The sequence below is a fragment of the Coffea eugenioides genome, chromosome 2, assembly GCF_003713205.1.
Source record: "Coffea eugenioides isolate CCC68of chromosome 2, Ceug_1.0, whole genome shotgun sequence".
Taxonomy (NCBI): Eukaryota; Viridiplantae; Streptophyta; class Magnoliopsida; order Gentianales; family Rubiaceae; genus Coffea; species Coffea eugenioides.
In genome coordinates, this window is record NC_040036.1 from 30,082,174 (window position 1) to 30,100,992 (window position 18,819).

General features: G+C 35.2%; 2 protein-coding genes and 1 long non-coding RNA gene across 3 annotated transcripts; 1 reads left to right on the plus strand and 2 right to left on the minus strand.

The window, feature by feature from the left end:
• The first annotated feature begins 4,066 nt into the window (after positions 1-4,066).
• Positions 4,067-4,579, plus strand: LOC113759435 (VQ motif-containing protein 25-like). Its single transcript, XM_027302011.1, has one exon. It carries the CDS (start codon positions 4,067-4,069, stop codon positions 4,577-4,579), a length of 513 nt encoding a protein of 170 aa, XP_027157812.1.
• A 5,584-nt stretch (positions 4,580-10,163) lies between these two features.
• On the minus strand, positions 10,164-12,849 carry LOC113764069 (GTP 3',8-cyclase, mitochondrial-like). The gene is given in 7 exon segments (XM_027308116.1): positions 10,164-10,526; positions 11,376-11,473; positions 11,556-11,624; positions 11,725-11,916; positions 12,004-12,171; positions 12,355-12,566; positions 12,569-12,849. Coding segments are annotated over 6 exon segments (975 nt in total). The 5' UTR covers positions 12,819-12,849; the 3' UTR covers positions 10,164-10,526; positions 11,376-11,389.
• A 56-nt stretch (positions 12,850-12,905) lies between these two features.
• LOC113764070 lies at positions 12,906-16,212 on the minus strand. Its single transcript, XR_003467454.1, has 3 exons — positions 16,013-16,212; positions 14,420-14,500; positions 12,906-12,969 (listed from the first exon to the last, which is right to left on the minus strand). It is a non-coding gene; the product is annotated as an uncharacterized LOC113764070 (long non-coding RNA).
• Positions 16,213-18,819: the final 2,607 nt, after the last annotated feature.

An 18,819-nucleotide genomic window follows, 5' to 3' on the forward strand; every position in this document is an offset into this window, starting at 1 on the left:
GTATAAGTGTTCGTGTTTACAACACATGAATATAAATTCGTAATTTTACATACAACAAAAAATATTTTTGTAGTTTATGAATAATAACCAATACCTTATTTTTAAATTTCCTAATACTTAAAACCTACTCATGAATTTCCACTCTTCCTGTTCCCTTTTTCAAAATTTTCCAAATATTAAATCTAGTGCTATTCTTGTTACAATGTTAAAATGCCCTTTCTCCAAAGTTCAGGAGTAGGTTTGCTATATTTGACTTGTGAAAAGTACACTTAACTTTTACTGCAAAACTTGCCCAAAAAGTTGTTTTCAAAACAAATGCACAGTTATGATCTTTAAGTTGTAAATTGGGTTTCGTACGTGTGTATTTTCACATAAAAGAATTTTCAAAAAAAATTATATAATAATGCACGAAATTGTTCACCTTACGTGTCTCTTCTTTTATTAGGAAAAAATTATGAATTTCTATTGAGATCAGAAATGAAGGTTTACAAGAGTAAAACCGCATGATACAATTCTATCTATGAACGCATATCAGTATCTATCTAGTGAAAACACTGAAATGGCAGACCCCATTCAAAGCCAACTTCCAAGTATCATTGAGTTTTTGGCATATTCCCCCAACCAAGTACAACATGATGAACATTATACCAACAGCTGTTGCCGGCTTAGCTTTGAAAAGGACCATGTTTCGAGCTTTCCAAATGTGATCTACCATGACAGCAAAGACAAGACTCTTAAATTGATGAACAAATGAGTTTCCAACCCAATGATGAGCCACCCATTGTAATTCTTCTTCCAAAGCGTATTGCCCCCTGAAAGTTCAATGAACAAATGGCCTGTACTGTCAGCAAACAGAACTGATGGTACTTGCACTCCCCAAATTTTGAGCCTATCCAGAGTTGTCAACATAGCAACCAAAGGATCGATGCAAGCAACCTTGGAATGTAGTGCTTACTCCATACCAATTTGTGCCAATACACCTTTGCTTCTTGCTGCCTCAGTGCTCGCATGGCAGATGCCACAGAGAACTGTCCAGTCTTGTTAGTGGGATTTTATCTTATAATTTGATTTTTAGATTGATAGGATTTAATCTTTTATATCAATTATCTATACGGAGAAACTTGCATATAAGCTCTCAACTATGCGAATGAATCTTATATCAATTATCTCTATGGAGAAACTTATTTATAAGCTCTCAACCATGCGAATGAACTTGGAATACCATGAAAGAATAGCACCATTTTCTAAATTTTATCAAATCTAAGTACTTGTCCATGCTGCGATAAACACAACTTTAGTTTAGTGGTCAAAATTGAGATCAATGAATTAGAGATCTTAAATTCAAGTCTCACATAGTGGATGTCCTCTAAATATATGTTAGAATCAGTCCCATCATTTGTGAGTCTAGATGTATTATTGTCGAGTTGTAATTTGTTTATATCATTCCCACCATTATGCTGTTCCTTGTCATCTTATTAAGGGGGCCAAAAAAAAAAAATGAGTTCTGGAGTCTGCCATATTCATCTAATTTCCTCCGATTAGCCAAAAGCCAATGGCACAATAGATTCCCTTCACTCAATTCATTCATGTGCCGCTTCACATGCCACGAATTGCGTTATTCATGTAAACATCAGCACAAGCCTGTGAAGTCAACCTGATGCTAATGCAGTTAAGGTGGCACCTGAGTGCATCTCTGCTTGTTGTCTTGTGTCTGTGGTGGGAGAAGGACAGCACGGCAAACTGAAGAGCAAGTTTGGTATTTTTAACTTGTGAAAAGTAAACTTACCTGTACATTATTGCCAATATATATAGTTCTAGCGTTAAGATTTGAGTTGTGTCCTCGTTACAAACCTAGCTTAGTTCGTTGCCAAGATTAGCCCAAAAGGTTGTTTTCAAGAATTGTACAAGCAAGATCTTAAGCTGTCAATTGGGTTTCACATGAAACTGTATTATAACACTTGTCTCACATTTTACAACTTGGTGATTTCTTTTGTGCATTATGCTAGTAAATCACATCTTGGTGGGGGGGTTTTTTAGCCCCAAATTCGTGTAATTCAGAAAAGCAGAATGGTGTAGATTATTTAGCTGGACTTTGCAGTAATGAGCAATCTGGCCATCATTAGCACACTTCACATGTCTGTACGGTACAAGAGTAATAATGGTATGCATGATCGATGAAGCAAACATTTTCCTTGAGAGAAGGCTAAAAGTTCGCAGAATTGTGTGAGGATTAATGGCGCTGTGATGAGTGGTTCTGATAAACATGTAAAAACCGTTGACAATTTTGTGGGTTGTCAATGGAGAATTGCAAAGATCTTTGGTGATGATGTAGTATTTTGATCATTTAAAAATTGTGTAGACCACTTTCATGCATGATCCCCCAGTCTGGAATTTTGTATAAAATTTTGCACTTTTATAACTTAAATGTAATGATATCATGAGTATATAATAGTTTTGTTCCCATATGATAGTATCAGTATTTTTGATATTTCAAGTTTTGAGCTGTTTCTAGGAAGCTCAAAAGAAGGTTTGGAAAACATTATTATGCCAACCAATGACTCCAATGCAAATGATGTCTTCAAAAGCAAATAGTTAAAAAAATGAAAAAAAATAATTACATTCTGATTTAACAATCAAAATTGCACAGAGAATTTTAGACCCCAAAAAATGTTATATTTTGGGATAACACAATCGCATGAAAGTACATGAGATATTACTAATTTGAAAAAGTCTACCAAAGCCGTGAAGTGAAGAAAGTCAAGTTCTCTATCTATCTAATAATTATCATTTATCAAGAAAGAAGTCCACTTTTTAAAAAAAATGAGCAATTAGGATGCAAGAGTTAAGAATTGACATGTCCTAATGAAAAATTGTCATTATTTTGAGAAATTGACTTTCTTAGAAAAAAGGGGCTCAAAGAAAAGTATCACTATGAAAATCAGTATCAAGTAATTTCCAACTTAACCAAAATATCAACACCTTTCTAGAAACCTGATGAAAAAATCTCTTTTAGTATTAGTTAAAGCTAGAGCATGAGGAAATTTCATATTTACAAAGTGCAATTGGAGCATTAATTTTTGATACTTACCCCTTATCAACTCCCAACGGAAAATTCAGTGTAAAACTGTTGTTGGTCCAAATAAAAGAACAAAAGAGGATACATTCATGGAAAACACTATAGAGCTAAATGACTGAAAGGTTTTCTTTTTTTTTTTTTTTTTTAAAAGGCTAAAAAACAAAGGTCTTGTTCTCGATTGCTTTAAATTTTACAAAATTTGATTATAAAAAATAATCAGAATCAGTAAAAGCTATTTTTTGGGTGATATATATTTTAATTTTTGTTGGTCATTAAAAATCTATAATGAAAATATAAAAGCAACCAAAAATATCACAAAAACTAATTATTCAAAATTAGAATATATATATAATCGGTTAAATAGTCAATGGAGAATAAGTCCAAAATTGATTACATGCATTACAAGAGTTGACTTTAGTCACTGTATACCTGTATTTCATTTGGAAATTATTGTGGTGCTAGATAATGAAAGCACCTACAATTATGTTTATCCAAGATAAACTACTTAGACAAAAGGATCATAAAGTACGAAATTCAACTCCATGACATGATATGTACGGAAACACACACTTGTCAACAACTTATCATACAAGTTCTTATCTATTCGCCCCGCGTGAATGGTCCAGTGGTAGCACTTTTCACCGGTGATCGAGGGGTCCCAAGATCGAGTCTCTGCTCTGCTGGATTCCTCCGTGCACATATCGTACTTGGGCTGAGTTAGGGTGTCTGGCCGGGTCGCAGGGGATTATTCGGATCCCGTAAGGATTGACCCGGACACCCCTGTGTAGATAAAAAAAAAAAAAGTTCTTATCTATTCTATCCAGGCTTTTCCCTTTTTATTACTCCCATTGGACATTAAAGTTTGCTAGTTGCTCATGATCAATCATCTGTATATGAACTATCCCCCAATTTCTTCTTCTTGGATATAGCCAAACTACGTCTCTTTCTTTCCACCCCTGCTTTCTTTTATTTTCGTTATTGTTGAGAAGAATGGAGAGGATCAAACCACAAACAAATGATGCATTATTCTCAGGCTTCTCAGCAAACTCTAAGCAGCTGGCCTTGCACAAGGATTCTCACATAATATCCAAGCTGAAGCCAAAAATACGAATAATTCACATAGTTGCACCTGAGGTTATAAAGACAGATGTTGAAAATTTTCGCGATCTCGTGCAAAGACTTACTGGAAAATCAGCTGAAGCGAAAGAAAGAATCAAGAAGGCACGTAGAGGACTTCCACCAAAAGGGATGATCAGCAGCAGTAGTAACTGCCCCAAGTTGTGGACTGACGTTCAGCTTCAGCCTCAGGCCAACCAAGGAATTCAATTCTTGCAAGGTACACCAAAGATAGAGAAGGAGATAGAGTATTTGTATAAAGGAGAGGGCATTTCACATGGGATTTTTCGTGGTTTTGGAGATATAGATATGAATTTGGTTCAAGATCTAAGTCAATTCCCTCTTCTGAGTCAAGTCTTCTCAATCACAAATCAACAACATGTTTAGTGGGATGCCACTTTGTTGATTAGAAGGCTTTTCTCATGTAAATGACAGCAGGTTTTCATGTCGTCAGTGTGCACAATCAAGTTTTTAAGAACTTTTTTTTTGTCATCTTTTCCCTCAAACGATTTAGCTATGTGGGCTTGGATTATATATATATATTTATTATTGGGTGGGAAAAGTTAGCAATGATGCTTTGGTTTTCTTTCTTCATTTTGTGAGATTAAATAAACCTAACTCATGAGTTCAGTTTAATGCTTGTCATGAACGTGACTAGTACAATCAGTTGTCTATTAGTCTTTGGTTTGGGAGATTTGTAATTTTAGTTTCATTGTCTGCTCTTGAGATAATTTTACATGTACAGATTTATTGTTTAGGGAATCTATTATTTTTAATGTATGACTGCTGATTGGAGACATATAAGGTTTGGTTGCATAATTGCTGTTTCATTGCCTACTGCTAGGAATGCTCTTCCTCATGTTTCACCATCTCAGCTGGTCTATACATATCATTTTCAGTTGCTGAAAACGAAATCCCAGCAAAATGGCAAGGCTGCATTAATCTTTCTTCTGAAGGAATTTTGTATCCACCAAAATGAGATGAAGGCAAGTACCTTTTAACTGCCAAAATTTCACCTGCATTTTACCAGTTAAGTTGGTGATATAAATTCCTAGAACAAAAGTAATTGAATCCAAAAATGACAGAATTTCAAATTACGTGAAAATTTTGTTCTATTAAATTGTAGAAGTCCTCCCTGAATTCTCAGCACGTTCTTTTTGACTTTAAATCACAGTACTGTTCTTACCATAACAAAGTAAAGAGAAAGAAAGACAGGTAAGTGGGAAACAATTCTGATAAAACATAAAAATGTCAAAGGAAGTAGATAACTATCAATAAAAATGAGTGCCCAAGAAACATTGGACTTGGATAATTTTTTTTTTTTTTTTTTTGGTGTTTTAAGGGAAGAGGGGACTTAGCAATGATGCTTTCATTTTGTGAGACTACATGCACCTAATTCATCAACTAATTTAGTGCTTCTCATTTACTACTTGTATACTAATTTTTATATATACTATTCTTTGGTTGGGGAGAATTGTACTTTCTAGTTTCATTGTCATGATTGTCTGCTGTAAAGATACTTGCAGATGCTCAGATTTATGGTCCAGGGAGTTTTTTTTGTTTTTAGTTTATGTCTATTGGCTGGAGAGATTTATGACCATAGTCCCATTGATGTTGATTTATGATCTAGGGAGTTTTTTGTTTCTAATTTATAACTATTGGTTGGAGAGGTTTATGACCATAGTCTCATTGATGCTGTTATATTACCTACTGTTATTAATGCCCTTACTCCTTTGTCACCATCTCAATTGGTCCATACATGTATATATCATCCTCAATTGTTGAAATAAATCAAAGTACATACCTCACTAATTTTTCAACTGCCAAACTTTCTCCTGCTCTCAACCAGCAAAAGTTGCAGCTATAAATTCAATGGAAGAAAAGTGCTCAAATCCAACAATGCAAGAAACTCAAATACATGAGAAAATAGCAAGACTTGTCATTTGAAGAAAGTAAATTAATATACTTGCTTTGCTGGGATCTTAAAAGTCCTCCAAACTTTGAATCATCCTGTTCTTACCATGAAAACAAGAATCTTCTGCTCACAAGAAAGACCAAGAACTCTTGAGTTTGCTAGAAAATTTTTTGCACCTATCGTAAGCAAATCCAGTAGTCCTCTGTGAAAGAAATTTTTTTTTTTTTTTTTTTTGATAAAAGTAAAAATGATCTTCCAAGAAAATGAAAAAAGTAAAAAAAAAAATTGTTGTTCTGTTCTGCTCAGAAAAGAAAAAAAAAAACGAAGAAACTATCCAAGTATTATATGATTATCATAAATCAGTCAATTTCATCGCCCAATTCTTGAGCCATTAAACTAAGCGGAGACTTGCAGCTAAAAGTCTGCATGCCAAAGTTACATGCAATTGAACAGAAATAATAAAGATTGATTTGTGCCAAATTGCTAAGTCTACTGCGGAAGCTGGTTTATTAATGCACAACTTGCAAGTTTAGAAAACCTTAAGTAACTGATATTTCTGTTGACCTTTCTATTCCTACTTGCTACTTGCAGCTTGCAAGCATGGTTCAGTGCATAAGATTTCCTCCATAAGATAGTACTAGTATACTACTTGGATAATGTGCTATCTTTAATTGATTTCTTCAAAAAATTTTATAGCAGTAAATGCTTTAAGTTACAGAAAGATACACATATAAAAGCAATGAAAAGGCCCTGCAAGGAGATAGTATAATCGATGGAAAGGATCTCTAACCAATCATTGGAAATTAACGTGTATGATCTTTGAAAGGGTGAAGTGCATTAGATGCCACTAAACTTTTTAAGAATTTTCATTTCACCCATTAAACTATTTTTGACGTCGAATAGTCCCTTGAAAACATAGCTATTAAGTTAGATGAAATTCAAACCAAGCGAGAGAGAAACGCGACTCCATCGATGAAGATCAATTAAGACCGCCACAAATTGTGGCAAATTTGTGGGAGGCAGGGATTGAACCCCTGACCTCCAGCATCACCTTTAATGGTGATGACCACCGGACCAAATAGCCAGTGGCCCCATTCCGAATGGTTACTTTGGACATTTTGCACAAAACCGATCAGCGGATTAAGTAGCTAGCCCATTTGCTGTTAGAACTACTAATTTCACACCAATTCTCGCCGAAAATTTAGAAATTTGGGAGTTTTTGGTAGCAGAATGGACTATACTTAATTGATTCGCAGTTGATTTGCACGAAATGTCCCAACTGTTTCCTCTAATTAAATGTGCCTCTAATTAATAAGTAATTAATTCAGAGTTGACTCCTATCTAATTTAACAAAATGGTCTAAATGAAGCACTTTTAGAGGTTCATTTGGTACAAAAATAGTCTAATGGACGGCATGAAAATTTAAGAAATTAAATGATTTCGGATGCACTTTACCCTAGCGAAAAAGCATGTGAGTGGAGTATTATTAATATGTGTGTGTGTCTATATATATATACATGTTTTTGGTTGGAGAAGGGATATGTTGAATGGTTCGAAGAAAAAAAGTGTAAGTAAGAAATTTCGGATTTGAACCCCTCACTTACACTAAAATAAAAGTGCAGTATCGTGTAAAATGCACTTTACCATAGTTGTGAATGAAAGAAAATGCAAATTAGCCAGCCTTCAACGTATGAAGTTGGTATGTTGAAGAGGATAGACAATCGAAAGAAGAAAAGAAAACCACTTGCATCAAAATTTAACTTCTTAACGCTGGACGCTGACTTGAAAGAAAATAGAGTAATGACTTGAGAGAAGAAAATAGTTTTGGACATAAAAGACAAAGACAGGTTGACATTCCGGCACTCGATGGAGTGTGTTTGGATTAGTGATATTTTCCGAAATATGTTACGTATTTGATAAATTTTATACCACCTAACGTTGATATGTTGAAATTTGTTATTAATTTTTATGATTAATTTCTCCTCTATTCTTACCAAATATTGTTTTAATTATCGGATTCTACTGATAGTCGATTAATTGTGCTAATTGTAGCGAATTATATGAGGCGTGATCAAAAAGAGCAATTTTTCAGCATTCTAAGAATTAATTTGATGGTGGTACGCTCGGAGCCTATTTTCAAGTCCAAATCGAACTCAGGGCAATTTTTGAAAGAAGATTTTGAAGACTTTAATTTTCACTCTTAGTTCTAGTATTGGATGAGGGAACTGGAATATATCTTTAGTAGTTACCTCTTTCTATTTCGAAAACAGGTTACGCTGTTGGTAATTGAGACCGACCAGGAAACAAAAAAAGAAAAAACAAAGGACTGACCGTTTGAATGGGAGTTGGCCAGCAATAATTTCGCGTGGTGTGACTCTTTGAAGTACAAGATACGACGTCACTTGCTTTTGCCCTTCGACTGGCCTTTTCGTTAGTTTTTAGGGAAAAAAAAGAACCATACGCAATTGTTATCAATGGATTCTTGTGGATTTCCCTCAATGATGCGTAGCCAAATTCTCTTTCTAGCCTGAGGATAACTTGAAGGCTTTGTTCTACAAACTGTGAGATCTAATCAATTACACTGTTTCTTTTATTTGTTGGTATTTATTCGTTCTTTGGTTTTAATATTTGTGACTATTATGTTATTCGAATATCAAAGGATCCGGTATTTGAATTGATTTAATAGTCGATTGCTAATTGAAGCGATTTAATTTGTAATTGTTAGATTGCTTTAATCCTGGTAGCAACTGGCATACTTAGGTTTGTGTTAGGGGAACGAATAATCTAACTTAAAAAGACTTTCATAGCGTATTGATTGGTTAGAATTAGACTCTTCTAATTATTCATACAATCAGAAAATTAAACTTCTATGGTCGTACCTAAAATTATTTCCTAATTAGAGAAATAGTCATCGGCCATATCTTGACTATTGACAAAATAAGGAAGAGTTGGCTTTTATGTTAGAACTAATTTATCAATAAATAATTGAATTCATCCTTACATTTATGACCGGTTTATGAACTTTGTCTGACAGTTATTCCTTTGGCTAGAGGTTTGCTATTAGTGATTCAATTTTATTTTATTTGTGTTATTTTGATTTTACTACTGAATTTAGTTGGTTAATTCCAAGTATCTCCAAAATCTCCACATACTTTGAACCCAAGGAGAAATGAATTTTCCTATGTGGATTCGACCCTATATTTTAATTGAGTAGGTATTTATTATTGCACTGATTCAACACCTATCAAATGTACAAACCCAAAAAAAAATATTTTTTTTATCAGATAACTTTGAAGCTGTATAACCTAAGAGTTTCTTTCAGTTGGCGTAGCAAACTGTTGACTTGAGATACTATGAATGTGGCTGGATTGAAGATAATTTGAAAGATTTTTTTTCAAAATAATTATTGTAGTATTTTTTTAAAATATAATGTTAGGTATGTGAGATAAATTGTTGTACACGTATTTGTGTGCTTAAATTCGACGCTCGGAATGCCAGGGAGAATACAAGTGCGTGACGATTTGAAGCTGTATAACGCATAATCACCTTAATACATGGTGAAACATAGGTTTCTTTTCATCAAATGGTACAACAGATGCCTTGCCCTGTGTCGTTTGAACGCAATTTCAGAACCTCAACCACTTAGAAACAAATTACATCCGGGCTCTCATGAATGGACTGTTTGAGCATATGCAACCCTCTAAGTTAGACACAATTTGCAAGCAAAAAACTCCAAATTTTTCATACGTCACAGTGAAACACCAGACACTAGGGAAAACCCTTGGCACAGGTAATTCCCTTGCAAAAAGTCAAAAAGAGGCAGAAAGTGAACTCACTTCTGAATACATTTCCTCCAGAGTTGTATTCATTGAGCAAATATAGGTTCAATTAGGATTTGCTTCTCCGGAATGACACCCTTATCAACATAAAGTATGAAATCCTTAAAAAAAAAAAAAAAAAGGCTGACCCAACTTAAATGAGATATAGTAGCTTCTTTACAGTCTAACATTCTTGCCAATACATTGTCTTCGTTTTGTTCCAGATCATAATCTCTCGTGCAAAAGAAAATTCATATTTTACTGAGCTCCTCAAGCAAGTAGAAAATAATGCAAAACAACAAGCCACAGGTTTCATTAGCCTGACAGAATAAACCTTGAACTGGATGAAAAGCAACACAGTGATGATATAGTGAATTTGGTGGAAGGAAGGAAGCAAAAACTCCTGGGAGTCATATCAATAACCTCCTTTTCTATCCAGTACAATGGCTAATGAACTGGCAATTACAGATTATTCAGCACACCATGCTTATTAAATGAAAGCATCATCACTATTTATACAACATAACTTACACCCCAAAGATCTGTCGTCGAGTATCGGTCTCATCTTTGTGGGTTACAAGGAGGTTGGACCGCCAAGATTCTGGAGAGAAAGGAAAGAGCATGTCAGGTTAAGTAACTATGCCTATACATGGCAATAGCAACGAGGGAGTAATTGGGATCAAAAAATGAAAGAAGATAAAGAGGAGAGAAAGATTAAAAGGTAAAACTCAAGGTATACTAAGAGGGTACCCAGACATTCATCATTAACAAAATTAAATAAAAGATGAACATTTCTGGAGCACAAAATAGCAGCTCAACACAAATGACAAAGCTGAAGTTATGAAAAAACAATTGAAAAGATACTAAACAATTGCTCCCTGGTGGATACCAAGTCATCATACTGTGTTTGACGTACAAATCATGCTTAACTGTTGCAGAACTAAGTAACTTGGCCGTTATTAGCTTTAAAAGACAATGTCACTGGACTTCTGCAGATTATCTTCTGTTCGGTTGAAAATCTCAATAATTAGTGACTCAGAAAGGAATTTATAGTGGAAAATGTGTGACGATTGCAAGGCAAGGAACACCCTGAATCAGATTCTAAGTATCAAAGGGACCCAAGCCCATAGCATAGGCTGATTATAATCTAGACATCCAGTACTGTTTGATATGTTCCAATCAAGCATAACAACTACAAATACTGCACTCAGAAGTTCAGAAGAACCAATAACAGTAACACCTAAGAATCACATTTCTCACCAATTGAACATAAGTGGTGCAGATAATTCCATACTGAAGGGGAAACAAATGAATTTAAGGGTGTAGATCTTAGTGAAAGAATAAAAGGTAAAAAAAAAATGATTAAATTTGAAGGGCGTAACTTTAAGCCAACTGAAATTGGTTATCAAAATTAAATACTGTAATAAGCAACATTAGTTAGCAGACATACAACTTCGCACAAGCTTAGCCACCAATGCGGATCATGGGTCTATTTGATGTCTTTGCAATATCAAACATGCCAGCATGAGAAGCCTTCTTTCTCTTAACCTGAATGAATAAGAACCCAATCAAATTAGTGAAAGTTACTTGAGCATATTGGTGTGCTCAGGAAAAAACAATAGGGTTGTACCGCAGCCCCAATAATCTCCTTGAGCTCATTATCCTCAACACCAAGACGAAGTGGATCCCTTAAGCTCACCTGAAAAGGAAACTCTCAGTGAGGAAATGATTCAAAATCAGCTCTGAACCCAAAAACGCACACTTTGAACCACTGTAGGCGAGGGAAGAAAGTAATTTACCTCTGAGGGACCAAAAAGGCATACTTTGAAATTCCCATCAGCCAAAAGTCTCAATCTGTTACATCCAGCACAAAAATGCTCAGTCATTGATGTAATAAAAGAAACTGAACCCTGATGGCCCTCAACCCTGAAATTCTTAGCAGTCTCAGTTGGATGGTCCTGAATTCTCTGAACCCCTGTAAATTGTTTAACCTGTTCAGTAATATTGGGAGATTTAGTTTATGAGCAACATTATCCAAAAACCCGAACAGGTTAGCTACTGCCTGAGTTCTACCTTACCACTCTGTCCAACATTTCAGAGTAGGGCACAAGTTTCTTGACGTTCCAAACATTTCCATCAAAAGGCATGAACTCAATAAACCGAACATTAATGGGCTTCTCACGCGTCAATTCTACAAAATCACAGATCTCATCATCATTGAACCCACGCATTACGACACAATTGACCTGAGACAATACAGAGAATATGTATCACACGAACTAATACACTTTTGAGTTTTTCTGGGAGAAGTACTGACAATCAACAGGGAGCAATCAAAAGCCCTTAAAACATGGAGCTATGGCCAGCATGGAAAAGGGCAGAAGAAAAAAAATCTGATGAGCAACTCAAATTTCGGAAGAAGATCTTACCTTGACAGGATTGTATCCCAAGTCGACTGCAGCATTAATTGACTCCATCACCCTTTCATATCCTTTACGCCGAGTCATAAATTCAAATTTTGCTGGTACCAATGTATCTAAGCTTATGTTTACCAAATTCAGTCCACATTCTTTCAGTTTTGGCAGTTTCCTTGCTAGTGTAATTCCATTGTGGTCATAGCCAAGGTTTAGTCCCTTCAGGTTGACAGCCGTGAGCAAATATCTTCAATATCCTTTCTGACAGTTGGCTCTCCACCAGTCAAACGAATTTTGTCAACTCCAGAACTGACAAAAAGATTCGCCAAACGAAGAATCTCATTTTGTGATAGAAGATGAGAATTTGGGGTTAATTCTACACCCTCAGCTGGCATACAGTACTGACACCGTAAGTTGCAACGTTCAGTCAAAGAGATCCTCAAATAAGTATGAAGCCTCCCAAATGAATCAATTAGCATATCCGATACACGATTCTCTTCCGTATGTCATCAGACAGTCTTTCATGCGAAGAAGCATACTTCTCCGCTAAGGATCCATCCATACCACTTCCAAATTCTGCCTTTCAACAACATTTGCAGATTGGAACAGAGATCTTGTTTTTCCACTTGCCTGTTAACAAAACTCAATCTTTAATGCACTAAGTAACAGCATGACAACTATAAAGCAGATCAACCAGTACATTGTGGAACTGCCAAACTTGCTAGTAAAACAATGATCAGGCAAAATGAATTCAGAATTTTCTGTAAGTGCTAAAAATAGCAGTTACTATGCCAAGTCTACAAACCGATAGCACTATAAACATATTTTCACGTCACAAAGAAACAAATCACATGCTCAAAGCTCCTCCTGATTTGCACAGAATGCAATCCAAAATCTCTACTTACGCATATTAGTTAGAATCAATTTCTGGTTTCTCTGATAGTCATCTTGACTTAATTCGCATCATTCAACTCAATAATACCACGATTGATGAACAAGTACAACCAATAAATAGCAGCACGGCCAAAATAGTGGGAATACTTAAATATTTCATGGACATGTCCTAAAAATATTTCAAGCAATACGGAAAACTTAAATAGTGGGAAGACAATTACAAGAGAAGCATTAGAAACAATGACTTTCCAAGTTATTTCCAGCTACACATATTACAGACTAGATTCTAGAAAATTCAGTTGGAAGCATCTCCTCCTAAAAATGAAATTAAATTTTGAATCCTAATTCTGTGCTTCTAATCCCCTAATTTTCTTTTTTTTCTTCCCTACTGGCAAAAGGGCTTCCAAAGCCAAAGGCTTTGTAAGGGTGCACCGAGCTCAAAAATTTCCAAAAGCTTGAATTTGAGTCATGATTTTTGAGATGAACAACTTGTTTTTTTTTTATCAAGCTTATCAATCAACAAAAGACTAATAGTCACTAACTATCCATTAAATCAAGTATTCTGCTGAGACAGCCATATGATATCACAGAATACAACTGCAGACGGATAATATCTTCTAGGAAATTTCCCTCTTCCAAATATAAATAAACAATTACATGCAGGAAAAGACCAACAAACACAAGGTATACCCATTTCAAACCAAAGCAAATCATAGACTGAATCACCACAATAAAAAAAACCCATAAAGAAAGCAACCTACCAAGCTGTATTTCTGGAGGCCCAGATACCAATTTTCTTTTTTTTCTTCCCTACTGGCAAAAGGGCTTCCAAAGCCAAAGGCTTTGTAAGGGTGCACCGAGCTCAAAAATTTCCAAAAGCTTGAATTTGAGTCATGATTTTTGAGATGAACAACTTGTTTTTTTTTTATCAAGCTTATCAATCAACAAAAGACTAATAGTCACTAACTATCCATTAAATCAAGTATTCTGTTGTGACAGCCATATGATATCACAGAATACAACTGCAGACGGATAATATCTTCTAGGAAATTTCCCTCTTCCAAATATAAATAAACAATTACATGCAGGAAAAGACCAACAAACACAAGGTATACCCATTTCAAACCAAAGCAAATCATAGACTGAATCACCACAATAAAAAAAACCCATAAAGAAAGCAACCTACCAAGCTGTATTTCTGGAGGCCCAGATACCAATTGAAGCTTCTCGAGGCGCAGAGCCACATCTTGTTACCAAATTAGTATTCCTGGTTAAGCAGGAAGAACAAATTAAAAAGGAAGAAAAAATACGAATCTTGAAAATTAGATTGGATGAAGCAGGTTGGAAAGATATTAAAAAGAAAGAAAAGTAGAATCTTGAATAGTAGATTTGGAACCATGCAAACATATACAACATTATCATGCAAAGGACTGTTCGAATCCACTGAGGGCCCAGTTGCCATTCTTTTTTTTTGTCGAACCCAGTTGCCATTCTCACATTGCTTCTTTTGGTGAGATGCGACTCCCATTATTTTTATGCTATCCAGGGACAGGATGCCAGATGAAATTTGGTGCTATCTTTAAAAGCGCTAGTTATAGCGGTGAAGCCGAAGCCCCACAGACAATAATTCATTGAGCTGGTTATTGTGATTGTCGGTAGGTTCGCACTATACTGGAAATGGTACGAAAGTACCCATATGGATAATAGCAGAAGATGACACGTTAGTTCATACAGGAGTTATGATTACCCACATGGATAATAGAAGCAGGTGTCTTTGTAAAACTGTAAAAGGCGTGTGCAGGCACAGCCCTTCTCTTGTGGTTGATTTTGAAGAGACAGCAGCAAAAGATTTGGAAATATTTGTACTTAAATTCCTTAGTCAAATTGCTTATCAGCCAAATTCTCTTTCATCTTATGCAGTTATTTCCAAGAATTCATCTTTCCTAAACTCCTTCCTCACCTATACCTCTTCACTTTTCAGCCTCATCCACAACCTGACTCTTTCCGGTTTCCACTACCTTCATATTTTCTCTCTATTTATTCTTTGCATCAAAATTTGGCGACAACTCATTATTCAAAAACTCTTCCTTTCTCTGTTTCTTCTTCTTTTTCTTGGACTCCATAGCTGGCCCATCAAAGTATTCAGCCTTCCCATCAATTTCTGGGGACAACCCAACCCATTATTCAAAACGTCATCTTGCTTTAGTTTCTTCTTCTTTTTGTTGTCTCTTTTTTTTCTTTTAAATTCTGGTGCAATAATCGCAGGCTCTGCTTTAGCTTCTTCTTGAGTTTGTTCATACTTTCTCTTGTACTTATTCTTTTGCTTCTTATCAGCTACTTTTTTTCGGGTTTTCCATGGCTTTTGGGGACTTGGGTTTTACTAATGACAGCTATTTTTTTGGCGATTTTGATTTTTGACCCAAAATTGCTGAAGCAGAAGCAAAACCCCTCTCTGTGTTTTTTCTTTAATCCAACATTTGTTCTCCTAATTCCCTTCTTAGACCTGCAGCCTCTATTTCTTCTTCATTTTTTCTCTGTTTTTAATGATTAAAGGTGGTAATCCTTCGTTATATGCAACTAAAAACTAATTTAAATTCGTTGACAGCAGACCAATGTCAAGCTAAAATGAATTTGGTTGAAAAAACAGTAAATAGCTTTTATTCAACGAAAAAACACAAAAAAAAAAAATCATTTACCCAAAAAAGAAAACCATGAACAAATCAAACTAGATGCATATCATGAATCAAACCAAAATGAAATCCGTAAATACCAACAATACCTCGATCTCGTGGGTCTTAATCCCGAACTTAATTTTTTAAAAATCTGTCCATACTTCTATTCCATTCGTGTGCTTGATAGGGAAAAAATTGATGGCAGCTAAAGGAACATGATGGTGGAGGCATTGAAGGAATTACCAGTAATATATTTTTTGTGTTTGGGATATAGGGGAGGCAATAACTGAGGGGTTGTGGTGACTCAGAATGGTTGGAGAAGCCAAAATCAAATTTGGAAAGCCGGATGTTACTATTAGTCTAATGGCGGGACCGGCGACAACTTTCTTCCGTGTTTTTCTTCGCTTCCTTGTTCAATCAATAGTAGGTTTTTTTTTTTAATAAATCTTATATACACTGACACTGACCGTGCATATATTATTATCACCGTTTAATTCATGATTGTTATGAAATAACAAAAATGTGGAAATAACAAAAATGTGGATGTTCCTTTGTATTCCCAAGGGGATTAATTCATGATTTTATGGCTACTTATGTATATAGGTTACAATTCATAAATCCATTCATGTTGCGGAGAAACCGTTTCATAGGTTTCTTCATATTATTGTAGTAGTGGATGTTTAATAAGATTTATGTACCTTTATTTTTGTAGTGCCTATATATAGAGGTACATTGAGACCCTTTGAGTGGACTTTTGTATCTTATTGGAATATAAGAATATCACTCTCCATTTTTCTACTTCTTTCTCCAATATTTCACTTGATATTATAGTAGCTTATTTTATTAGTTTTACAACACGTTATCAGCACGAAAACTCTACTTTTGAGCAAAAGGTGAAAACGGAGGCGCTACTTTGAACAAAAGTAAAGCACAAGATTTTGCCGAAATTCTGCCCGTATTTCTTCAAGTGACTTTTGAGGTAAATTTCTAAGTCAAAATCTTATTCCAATTTCTTATGGCTAATCTTACAAAACAAGAGTTTGTACCTCTTGATATTTCTGGAAAAAATTATTTATCATGGGTATTGGATGTTGAAATCCATCTTGAGGCAATGGATCTTGGTAATACTATTGTGGAAAAAAATGAATCCTCAAACCAAGACCGTGCCAAAGCTATGATTTTTCTTCGTCATCATTTAGATGAAGGATTAAAATCAGAATATCTTACTGTTAAAGATCCTCTTGTCCTTTGGCGAGATTTGAAAGAAAGATTCGACCACCTGAAGTTGGTCGTTCTTCCAAAAGCCCGATATGATTGGCTTCACTTACGGCTGCAAGATTTTAAATCTGTCAACGAATATAATTCAGCTATGTTCAGAATCACTTCTCAATTATCATTATGTGGCGAAAAAGTCACTGATGAAGATATGTTAGAGAAAACATTTTCTACTTTTCATGTCTCTAACATGCTCCTGCAGCAGCAATATCGAGAGAAGGGGTTTAAAAAATATTCTGAACTTATTGCATGTCTTCTCTTGGCTGAACAAAATAATGAATTGTTGCTGAAAAATCATGAGTCCCGACTAACTGGTGCAAGTCCATTCCCTGAAGCGAATGCGACCCAATTTCAAAATTCTGGTCGAGGTCGTGGACGTGGCCGTAGAGGTGGCCGTGGAGGAGGCCGCGGACGTGGCCGTGGCCGTGAACGTGATCGTAGTAAATTTGTGCCCCGTGAAAATTTTAACCGTGGCAAGCAACAAAATGTTTTCCAAAAGAGGGAAAATAACTACGATCAGAAAAATGGAGAAAAAAAAGTTTATGAAGAAAAATGCTACCGGTGTGGTATGGAAGGTCATTGGTCTCGTACCTGTCGTACGGCCGAACATCTTGTTGACCTCTATCAAGCATCATTGAAAAAGAAAGACAAAGGTGTTGAGACAAATTTCATTGATAAAAAAAATGACTATGATGATGGTGATGATGCTGACATGACACACCTCGATGTTACTGATTTTTTTGAACATCCTGAAGATGTCAACAAATATCTCATGATTATTTAGATATTTTATGATGCTTTATATCTTTCATGTAATTTCCTTTCCATTGAATATTTATTTTCGCATCTTTATTAATATTTATTTTTGTTTGAAATTTTCTTCCTGAAGAAGAAATGGATGTCAAATATTTGGGATTAAATAATGGTGATTATGATATTTGTCTCATTGATAGTGCTACTACGCACACCATATTGAAAAATAAAAAATAATTTTCTTGTTTGAAAATGGGAGAGACAAATGTTAATACCATTAGTGGTAGTGCAAAATTGATTGAAGGCTCCGGAAGAGCCACTATATTTCTCCCTGAAGGGACTAAAATTATTGTAAATAATGCACTATTCTCTCCCAAGTCTCGAAGAAACTTATTGAGTTTTAAAGATATCCGCGAAAATGGATATCATATCGAGACAATGACTGAGACAAATGGTGAATTTTTATTAATCACAAGTATCATTTATGGGAAAAAATGCGAAGTAGAAAAATTACCTTCTTTTTCTTCTGGGTTATATTATGCACAAATTAGTGCAATTGAAATTCATCACCTAGTAGACCAGAAGTCTACTCATCCCGATGATTTTATAATTTGGCATGATCGTCTCGGACATCCTGGATCTATAATGATGAGACGAATAATTGAGAATTCACATGGCCACTCATTGAAAAATAAAAAAGTATTAAAAGCCAATGAATTCTCTTGTGTTGCTTGTTCTCAAAGGAAATTAATTATTAGACCATCACAAGTTAAAGTTGGGACTGAATCCCCTGCATTTCTAGAACGAATTCATGGTGATATATGTGGGCCTGTAGATCTACCATGTGGACCATTTCGATATTTTATGGTGTTAATTGATGCATCAA